The 11,726-nt window shown below is 40.2% G+C and overlaps 1 protein-coding gene across 1 annotated transcript in view; it reads right to left on the reverse strand.

Annotated features, from left to right (window-relative positions):
* LOC125220967 overlaps nt 1-2,145 on the reverse strand; it is a 2,294-nt gene extending 149 nt beyond the window's left edge. The window contains exons 1-2 of the mRNA XM_048123093.1: nt 918-2,145; nt 7-865 (exon numbers count right to left, since the gene is read on the reverse strand). Coding sequence (XP_047979050.1) covers nt 7-865; nt 918-2,145 — 2,087 coding nt within the window. The remainder of the gene's footprint in view (nt 1-6; nt 866-917) is intronic.
* Between the last annotated feature and the right edge of the window lie 9,581 nt (nt 2,146-11,726).

An 11,726-nucleotide genomic window follows, 5' to 3' on the forward strand; every position in this document is an offset into this window, starting at 1 on the left:
CCGTACCGTGTTCGAAAGGCCGTCTTTGGAATGTCATCTTGTCGAATCTTCAGTTGGTGGTATCCTGACTTTAAATCCATCTTTGAGAAGACACTAGCTCCTCGGAGCTGGTCGAACAAGTCATCAATTCTTGGCAACGGATATTTGTTCTTCAAAGTTAGCTTGTTCAATTCTCGGTAGTCAATGCACATTCTTAGCGTCCCATCTTTCTTCTTCACAAAAAGTACAGGTGCTCCCCACGGTGAGACACTTGGTCTGATGAAACCCAGGTCCATCAGTTCTTGAAGTTGCATCTTCAATTCCTCCAATTCCTTCGGAGCCATTCGATATGGAGCTTTCGACACTGGCGCAGACCCGGGTTCGAGATCGATGGTGAATTCCAATTGCCTATCCGGGGGTAAGCCAGGTAGATTGTCGGGAAACACATCTGGGAACTCTCGCACTATTTCCACATCTTCAATTTTCCTCCCTTCTTTTCTCTCTTCATTCAGGTAGACAAGATAGGCCGGGTGGCCTTTTCGTACAAGCGTTGCAGCTTGTAGTGCGGAGATTATGGATTTTCGCTTGCCCAAGGTAACCCCATGAAAGTTAGTGGCGTCCTTTCCGGGAGGGTGAAAAGAGATTTGTCGTTGGTTGCACAGGATAGTGGCATAGTTTTCAGCTAGCCAATCCATCCCAAGGATTATGTCGACGTCGGACATAGGCATAACACTCAAGTTGTTGACTAATAACTGATGTCCTCCAAAAGAAACCTCTAGGTTTGAGCAGAAGCACTTAATTTCAATTATTCCTCCGACAGGCGAAGACACCCTAAGTCTATGTTCAACTTGATTCGTTGGGATGTCTAAGGTATCTACGCAAGATGCTGATATGAAGGAGTGCGATGCACCAGTATCAAATAAGAGAATGACAGGTACACCAAGGAGCATAGCCATACCTGCCAGATTTCCTTGGTCCCCTTCCGGTTTTCTTCTGTCTGAGAGCATAGGCACGGGCCTGTGATGGGAGACTCGGCCTCCGAGGATGTTGCTGCTTTGGTGGAGGAGGAAATTGTGGTGGTTGCCAAGGTTGCATCTGGACTGCTTGCAACTGTGTGCGATATGCTGGCTGGTTCGACCTTGCCCCTACTCCAGAGGTCTTGTTTGGACAGTTCCTAGCAAAGTGGCCATTCCTTCCACACACGAAGCAAATGTCTGTCCCTGCTCTGCAGATTCCCGTGTGCACCTTGTTGCATTTGGGGCACGGTCTCAGATTTGATTGATAGCCCCCAGTTGGATTTGAGGCATTTTGTCTTCCAACATCATGGTGGTGAGATTGTGGTTGCCACGGTCGTTTCGGTTGTTGAGGACCTCGAGTACTTTCCCATTTGCGTTTTTCTTTGGACCCTTGGGGGTAGTTCTGAGGAGGAACCGGAGCTACAGTCTGAGTGCTCCGTTCAGTGGGCATTGCCGCCTCTATATCCAAAGCTCGGCTCAGGGACTCCAGGTAGGTCAATCCCCCGTGGCTAGCTAGCGCCATCCTAATCTCGTGCCTCAGACCGGCACAAAATTTCTCCGCCATCCTTTCATCAGTGTCGACTTGTTCTGGAGCATATCGGGACATCTCACAGAAAACCCTATCATACTCTGTTACTGACATCCTTCCCTGCTTAAGGTGATAGAATTCCACTTCCTTCTTCTTTCGGTAACTCTTAGGGATGTACTTATCATACATTTCTGCCTTGAACTGCTCCCAAGTTAAGCTTGCAATCTGGCCTGGGGTCATGGTCTTCTTACGTGCCTCCCACCAGAAATCGGCCGATCCGGCCAATTGGAAGGTCACACACGTCATACGCTCTCTATCTGTGCATTGCAAGAAGTTGAATATCCGCTCCATCGCACGCACCCAAGTCTCAGCCTCGGCCGGGTCGCCCAGTCCGTTAAAGGTTGGCGGATTCTGTCGGAGAAAGACTTCTTCAATCCTGCGTTCAATCCTCGGAATTTGCATAAGTGGTGGCGGGGGAGGTGAAGGTGGAGGCGGAGATGGAGATGGAGGTGGTGGCGTAACTTCGCGCCAATCTTCATGATTTCCTTCGACAATTTGGGGCACTCTTCCACCGCGTCCCCTTCCCCGTCCTCTAGGACGTCCTACCCTCCTAGGTGGCATTCTATAAGAAAAGAAATTATTATTGAGACAATAATAAAAATAAAAAAAATAAAAAAAAAAAAAATTTGCAATCATGCATGGGTCTTTTGTACATAACTTTAATTGAAGGCAACCAACAAGAGGCACAATAACATCACCTATAAACAAGATACAATCGTAAGCATAGAACATCTGCATATATATATATGTATCAAGCCAAAATTGCCTCTAGAGAGGACTTTTTGTACATAACAGATCCTCCTACATAACATACGAAAGTCCCAAACTCTACGCGATCGACAAAAGAAAAGCGTGAAACCGTAGGAAAGAACAGTTTTCACGTCACAAGGGGACTAGAGATAAAACTACTAGCATCAGGACGGCCTCATAAAGGGTCCGTTGCTGATGGTACATAACTAACACTACTCTACCAGTCGCCGTCCGAGTCTAGAGAGCTCAGCCCCGAGCTCCCCTCAAAGCCATCGTCGCTACTGATCGCAATCGGGTCATCCTCGGCTCCTCCTGGTAACATCCCTGGCATGGGAGGAGGTATTGCGGCGTCCGGGACCTCCCAAACCTCGCGGCGTATCTCAGCCCTGATCTCCTCGTAGCGGTTCTGAAAGTACTGGTACCAGTCTGCGTCCAACTCATCGGGGTGGGGTAGCTCGCCAGGCACCTCCAAGGACTGTCTGCGCTCAGAAGGACTCCTCATCTGCGGATCTGCCTCATCATCTGCCGGATACTCCATCGGGTACTCATCTTCTTCTGGGGCAGCGATCATAGGAGCCTTGCCCCGCCACGTGGGGTCATGCTCTTGGCCAGGAAACTGGCGCACTCCCTGGGGTCGGTCGTAGCCCAGGGGCAAAACCATCTCCTGTCTACGTGAAGGTCCTGCCTCGTGATCATACTGGCCCTGGGGCTCAGTAATAGGGAGGGTCGGAGTTTCCCACTGAGGTGGGGGCGGTGCTAGGATGTCTGGGGAGGCTGGCGGAACGTTCTGGTACCGCAAATACTGATCAATAATGGCACATAGGAAGCCTGGGAAGTCTCCCTCATCCTCTAGGGTGTCGGGTCGACGATGGATGAAATCATCTGCTAAGCTGGCTGTCCATATCTCCCAATCGTCAGGTAGTAGGGGAATCAGATGGCGTATGCCGTCAATCCCAGTGACGCCATGCTCGTGGGCCGTCTCCCACAACTCATAAAACCTGCATAAGACCCTCAATATGTGCGCTCCAGGACGAGGACTGTAGGATCGATAGGCGAGTATCGCATTGTCAGCGATAGCCTGGGGTGTGACTTGCTTGCGAGCCGTCCGGCGTTGGTTCATCTACACATGATGTTTTACCGAAACAATAAGTAAAGGAGAAAGTTGCTTAAGGATACACGACAATACTTCTTTTGGTATAAGGCAAAGGGTGTACTTGGCCAAAGCCGCACGCATCGAGATAGACGTTCATTATTAAGGGAATTGTGCGTCGGATTTGTAAGCGTAAGATCAATTTGTCATAATATAAGCATCGGGAAATGCTTTGTTAGGACGGAGGTATTTCGAATTCGTTCGTCAGGGCATAGGAAATTTTACGTATCCCTTTGTACTTCCAACATGAATCCCATAACATTGGCACAAAGATTACATCGCTCGGGAAAGCGAGAACCACACATATACTTATTTCTTCTAAGTTCTCATTCCAAAAGTGCTCATTTTATTAGTTCGATAAAATTCTTAAAAGACATCTTACAAGAAGAAAAATTACCTTCAATCAGGTTGAGGGCGATGAAATTGGTGCTGAGTTGTGGTCGATCTCGTTAACTTAGTCTAGCGAATCAAGTCTAGACTTTTCCTTTCCAAAGAAGGACTCACGGTTACAGAGCAGAAAACCTAGGCTCTGATACCACTCTGTCACGACCGCGCTTTGCTAAGGATAGCATTGCTCGGTAAATCATGACCAGGGGAGGGAATTAAGAAGAGGGGATAGAAAGGGGACGAAAGAATTTATAATAAGACCTGCAAGTACTTTTTCATAATATAAAAGAGGTTCACAAGACAACGAAAAAAAACCATGAGTACTTAAGAGAGTGTTTAACGTAGGTCACTCGTTACTGATCATTTTTCCTATGACCCATTAGTACAAAATACTACAACCTAAGCACAGCGGAAGGAGTTGTAACCATGTGGTCATGTGTATGAAGACACATGCCACGAAAATCCTACAAAAGAGATGAGACAACCACCAACTCCACTCAGCCACCAGTTCATCACTTGCTCAACCTGCACATTTAGAAATACATGCAGGGCTGAGTACGGGGTACTCAGTGAACACATCGCCGAAAGATACATATATATGAAAAGTTATTATCATGCCATCACAGTAACACACGGGGGTTTTTCTTAAAGGCCCGAGCTTACTAAGTTCATTTTCATAAAGTTCGTCTGATCAGACTAAGTTCATTCCATCAATCCGCCATATCTGATAGTTCATTGTGTGTCGGGAAGGTGGCCACCTTCCACGATCACATTGACCGGCCAACCCTTACGATGACTCACGGTCCATTCCTTTGTGTACACTAACTCGAATAGGATCTTGGTCCTATTGGAGCCGAATTCGTTTCATTCATTCATTCCTTTGGCATCGCCAAGCAGATAGGCATCATAAAACAAATAATTTATGGCACGATAACATTTTAAAAAAAAATAAGTGCAATTTTATCAAACAAAAATCATTTCATATATTTGATAATTTTATCCACACTTAATGTGTTGGATATAAAGCCCACCTCAAAGCTTCCCAAAGAAAATGCTGCAAAAGCTTGGCCTCGGAAATCAAACTTCGCGAACACGCCCTTCTTGAAATAGTATAATGTTTTAAATTAGTTTTAAGGACATATATAAGGTGCATGTCATGAAATGATCCTACATGTAGTATGCGTCCTACGTTCGGGGTTCGATCAAGATCACTTCATTCCACTCAAGAAAAGTGGATTTCTATTTTATGAGACACCTTAAAGTAATTAAATAATTATTTGGGAGAGGGTTCATTTAATCCATACATTCTTATTTTCCAGAAATTTAATTAATTAATTACGGAGGGCAAGACATTAATTTATCGCAAGATTAATTTTTTTAAAAGCTTCAAATATTTTAAGAAACATTACACCACAACTACGAGATAAGGTTCCTTTTATTTCTTATGCTTCAAAGCCCAAAATTCTCATTCCCTCTAAATTCTCGGCCCAAAGAAATAATATTAGGAGACCACATTACTAAATAATTCCTTGGCCCAAAGGGGAGGCCCAATAGTCAAAAGTGTTGCCCTAATTACTAAAAGAATTAATCCTCCCATTCATTCTTCCATTTCAAACAAACAACCTCCCTCTCTCCCACTCTCCCTCTCTCTCGGCTCTCCCCTCTGCCGGCGCCCTGGCGTCGCCGGCGAGCGGCGCCGGCGCCGGCCTCTCCGGCGCTCTCTCTCTCTCTCGGCGCTTTCTCTCTCTCCGGTTTTCTCTCTCTCTCTCTCTCTTTCTCTCCCTCCGGCTTTCTCTCTCTCCGGCGCTCCCTCTCTCGCCGGCGCTCCCTCTCTCGCCGGCGCTGCCGTCGCTGTTGCTGGTCACCGGCGGTTCCACCGCCGTTGACCGAAAGGTAGGATTTTCCTCCCATTCCCACTTCCCCTTCTTTCTCTTCTTCTTCATTTTCTTAAATTGAAGACTTAGAACTAACAATTAGGTCTTGAAATGCGAAGATTTGGATAGATCGTGCAAAATGGGGTCGGAAGAGGTTAATTTCGGCACAAATCGCCGGAACAACCACCGCCGCCGCCGCTGGACTGCCGCCGCCTGTCTGCCGCCGCCGGCCTGCCGCCGCCGCCGCTGGACAGCCCCTTTGCTTATGGGTGAGCTCTCCCATGATTGTTATTATTGTGTGTTGAAGATTCTTAGTAGATTAGGCCTTGTTTAATTGTTTTCTTAGTCTAAGCTTGGTATTGTTAAGGCAAATATTCCATTCTAGATAGTCATATGCATAGTTGGTATGAAATCATTAGGGAAGAGATGTACAAAATACTAATATGATTTGCCATGTGGAAAACCAAATGTTCATGCTTGAAAGGTATGAAAATGGCTATGTAGTGAAAAGGGTTATTAGAAGAATTACCTTAAAAAAAGAAGAGAAGAAGGATGGTAGTGTGTAGGAATTTGGCTCCCCTTCTTCAAACACTTGTATGCATTCCCATCTTGATTGAATATTTGTTTAGGTAGTTTTTCATGGATGAACAAAGGGATTAAGAGGGGGATGGGGTGATATTTATAAGGAAGAATGGTGCATGAAATTAATTGGTTTAAAGCTTGATTCATTGTGGAGGTGAAATATCCAATGGTTAGGGACTCTTTGCCAAATGAGGCAAGTTGTCTCGTCAATCACTTGTCATGCCAAAAATGGCAAGAATATTATGTCTCGTCACCTAAAAAGGCGTGAGCCGTCGTTTGGTTTGCGTGTTTGATGTGATTTGATTTCGTCGATTGTCTCGTCTTGATTTAACGTGCTTCTTATCCATTCGTGCAGGTATCGGGATTCAAGGCGTGGCTATTGCGCAAGGTCCGGAGGGCACGGAGAGTATTTTATTTTTAATTAATATTTACTTAAACGTTGAACTCGTGTACGGACTTTTATTTGAAACTCGGTCTTCACAAACGGACCTTTATTAGCGCGACTTTATATTGAAGTAATACTATATTCGATCACCACTCCAAAATATACTTCACAACGATTAATTATTTGAGAAGTAAAGATCTAGGCGCGAAACTTAAATATATATAAGGTTGATTTTCAAAGTCTTAAGGTAAAAAGTCGGGGTGTTACAATAACCCTAACCTGATCCTAAAACCAATCCGATATTATTGGGTCGACCCCTATAATGACCCAAACCCAAAAATTGTGTTCATGTGTGGTACACTTTGTGCGTGCTTGCGTCGGATTATGTTATTGAATAAAAGACTGCAATCCTAAAATTTGGGATATTTGATTCCATAAATTGTGTATAATTAGTTTGAAAACTTTTCTCTTATATATTACTGTTGGGACTACCGCAGCGGAAGACACGGAAACCAAACAGGTCCTTGACCGGATCTATTTAGGTGATTATGCATTCGACTCCAATTTCATGCAATTTACATAGATCTATAGATATAACATCAAATAAACACATAATCATGCAATTTGATGTAGATTCGATTGTTACCTCATTTTGATCCATCATAGGATCGAAGTTGCTAGCTGCACCACCCGGAGATCCTTGGTTTATCGACCATGAATCTTCCGTACTATTCCCTTGTCCTTGATTCTCCATCCGTGTGGGCGGATCTTAGATTATCAATTAAATAACTTTGAATGGATTATCAATTAAATAACTTTGAATGGATCTAGGGAAACCCAATACTAACACCAAATTGTCTAGATCTAATCCTATGAATTAGGATAGATCAAGAACAATAATCAAAACCCTAATTCTCCCACGTGCTAGGCACGAAAATCGAGACAAGTGAGAGAGAAGAGGGAGGCGCCGATTTGCCTCCTAGGGTTAGGGTTTTGTGTTGTCTTGGATTGTGTGCTAGGGTTTCCCTTTCATTCATTATATAGTGGACCTTATTGGGCTAGTAAGGGGATCCATGGAATGACTTAAGTGTTGGGCTCACCCATTAGATAAATTACTAATTAAATCAAATGACCCATGATTTAATATATTATCAATGGAATATTATTTTGTTCCACTAAAGAATAATATTGCACTCCCACTTAAATCACCAAATTACAAATAACTTGGGTCCATTTTATTTTATAATATTTCCCGCGTTTAAGATTATCTTGATCCATCAATTTAATTCTTTTGTCTGCTATGTGACTAGAATTAAATTAATTCTTCAAAGAGTTTTTCTAGTTTGAAACTTTATTTATTATTCGTGGAATAAATTCCAACTGCGCAGTTTTCTGAATAATAAATTCCTTTTTCAAACACCTCATTGGGGATCACCCTTTTAGGGATTTAATCATACCATACTGGGCACGCGAATTCTATGAAATAATATTCCAATACCTTCATGTTATTCAATTACTACCACCCAAGATATCATGAACTTGAGTTACGTACAAACTCTCACATATTGATAAGTCAAAGTGGCGTTTGATTGAATAAATAATATTGATATTAATATCATAGACTAGAAAATACTAAACTTTCTGAAATATATTCTCAGTAGATAGCAATAAAGAATACATTCCGGATTAGATCCTTTCAGTGCTTTACCACACCGGTGTTACTAATCTCTTCTTAGGTAAAAGAGAATTATCACAAACACCGCAACCGTACCAATAGGTAGCCAAAGCCTATCTAGGTTGTGAATACGTTTTTCTTCTTACTAGATCTGGCCAAGTCCCCTACTGGAAAACTCATGAGGAGATTCATCGAATTTCCCTACTTGACCTTCTTAGTAAAAAGCCTTAGACTTTGTTTATCATATTTCAATAATAAATCATTATATTATTATTTATTCTCATAAATAGGTAAACAAGTGGATGTGGCGTTTCTCGTATACATGCACAAGCTGACTGTACAAAGGCATGTACGCTCGAAGCATCTTTTAGTATACAAACCCCAACAATTACTAGTATCACGCCTGTGCTATGCATAGATTAACATATTTCTAAAATATTAATTTTTAATTATAAATTGATTAAATAAAATTAGAATCAATATTAACAATGAATAATATGAGTAACAATTTTAATTATATGAGAATAAAAAATCTATACAAATCAACACTGAAATCATAGAGTAGAAGATAAAAATCTATCACAATAAAATAGCTCGTTTGTCATGTTTAAAGTCGTCCGCCTTACCTAAAACTACAATAAAATAAGGAACAAAATCAATTAGTAATGCACAAAATCAATAATCAATATGTATTAAAACGATCATCGTAGAGTAAAGCATAAAATGAGACCCATAAAAGTATGTTATCGAACAATTCACACCACAGGCATTCAATGAAATGACAAAAAATATTTTTATTTGAAATTCTAATCAAACTTCAAATCAAACCAGGCCAAACCTCCATCATGCCCCTCCAAAATTGAATAAACACAATAAAAAATCAAAACCAGTTCACAGACGATATAAATATAGGCATATATCATGTGAAACCCAGGAAACATGTTCAACGGGCTCACCACAGTGCTGAACCAGTTCCTACCCCAAAATCTAGTACCTCCCATTCACTCTACTTAATCACACATTTAATAACCTTTAAATTTTATATATTTAATTTAATATAATTTTTTAAATTAAATGTCAATTTTGTAAATTTCTCCAAAACTCCCCTTTTCTATATTGTATAGATTCCTCCTTCTTCTTTCTCTAATTATTTTTTCGGGTAATTGGTTAGAAAAATATTAAACTATTGCTAAAATTTGGTATTTCGACAACCTTTAAAGTTGGTCGAACAAATCACAAACTTTAATAACTGTGCAAATTTCTCATAGCGACTAATATTTGGAAATTAGAGGTTAAGTAATAGGATTGTTACTTGGATATTTATAAGCTCACATGAGATTATTAATACACATCTATTTTAGAATTGACGCACATGCCATTACATGAGATTAATTAATTCACGTCAATATTACTGAAAATAATTATTGTGGGAAATTTGCACAGTTATGAGAGAATGTGTTTTATACGACCAACTTTAAAAGTTGTGAAAAATACCAAATTTCGACAATAGTTCATAATTTCTCTGACCAATTATCCTATTTTTTGTCTATAACCACAATTTATGTACTCGTTTTGAAAAAAATTACTACCCAAAATTTGTCTCACTTTGACCCGACACGGGTTTTAAGAAATGTAATGGAAAGTGAGTTGAAAAAGTTAGTGGATTGTGGGTCTTACTTTTATATATTAGTTTTATAATAAAATGTGAGTAAGAATTAGTTAGTGGAGTATGGGGTCCACTATAAAAATGATAAAAGTGAAATGGGATAGATTTTGGGGGACAGACGGAAATGGAAAAATGGGATAAATTTTCAGGGACAGAGGTAGTATAACTTAAAATAGAGCACGGATTTGATATCTCTTAAAATATTGCATTAACCTCTATAACTCATATGACGCCATATGAGTTTTGACATATATAATATCTGTCATTGCCTTCACGGCCATAACCAACAATGGTTAGACCATGATATGGGTCATCATTGTCGGCTCGAACTCTCCAAATATCCTAATAATAAAAAATCGTATCGAATTAGAAATTATACAATGTAGATATGATAGTGATTTCATACCTGACTTTGCCATTCTCCAAAGGCAGGTGGAACTTGGAGTGCTCTCCAGTTATAGGTTGGTTATGCAACATCATTTCAACTTCTTCATTCGTTAGAAGTCAGTAGCCACTGATATGGATTTTTTCATCTTGTTTACCGAAAATTAAGTATTGAGTAATATAAAGCTTTCTTCAAAACATGCATTTACAAAAAAATACTCACGTCTCCAATTTGACGTTCTCTCACCTCAACAACCCTCCAACAATTACATCTTGAGAAGTACACAGAGAACCATGGATAAATCTCTACCAGATATGGACCATTATCCATGACATATCGAAATGTTATCTATTAACTACATGGAAACCAATCGTCCGGGATTACATATGGATCCGACTAAAGACCCTTAGGACTATAGTAATGGTGGAAGTAATACATAAATTCCTTTGGAGAACCAATGGAGTATTGTCATGCACGAGCAACTTCGGCGCCAAATATTGTCGCAGTAATGACACGTGAATAACAATTTTTTTAAATAAATGAAGTTATGTACTTTTATTTGGTTTATTATGAACTTCCTCTAAATCATTTTAAATAGTTTACATCTAGTTTTGTGTTCTTTCTAGATTACTTATAATTTAAGTCGGTGAGCAATGTCGGAGATAATAACTCGACGATTTTGGATTGAGTTAGGGTTTGGACTTATTGGATTGGGTCGATATTAGGTTAACTCGATAACGACCCAATCCGGGGGATTTGCCAGCCATAAACTAATTTATTAATTTTATTGGTTTAAAGTTGAATAAAATTTTAAAATTTGGCTTTTATCGGTTATTTTGGTAAAAATGATCAATAACAGATAAACAATCTCAAAATCAAACTAAAACCAAAAATTTCAACTATTGGGCGACCGAAAACCAAACCTTAATCAAATCGGCGTAGTTTAGAATTTTACATGTGTATCCCTAGTCTCGCACATTCAGAATGCATTGAGGCTTTTGCAGAATGAAACACCAATCAACCTACATATAATTAACATTCAATTTATAAGGATGACATTCATGAACAAATAATATAGTGACTCACAATAACACATACCTAGGTACAAAAAAGTGGACTAATTCAAATTTGGATCCTTGAGTACATCAACCGTACTTTTTATACTGAAAAACACGAATAAATTAACAAAGTGAAATCAAATGCAACTATTGTTTTCAATTTGTGAAATAAATGTTATATGACTGTTCACAACCGTCCAAAAAAAATAGCTACAAGCTAACAAAACTCA

This window comes from Salvia hispanica, chromosome 4, assembly GCF_023119035.1.
Source record: "Salvia hispanica cultivar TCC Black 2014 chromosome 4, UniMelb_Shisp_WGS_1.0, whole genome shotgun sequence".
NCBI classification, from domain to species: domain Eukaryota; kingdom Viridiplantae; phylum Streptophyta; class Magnoliopsida; order Lamiales; family Lamiaceae; genus Salvia; species Salvia hispanica.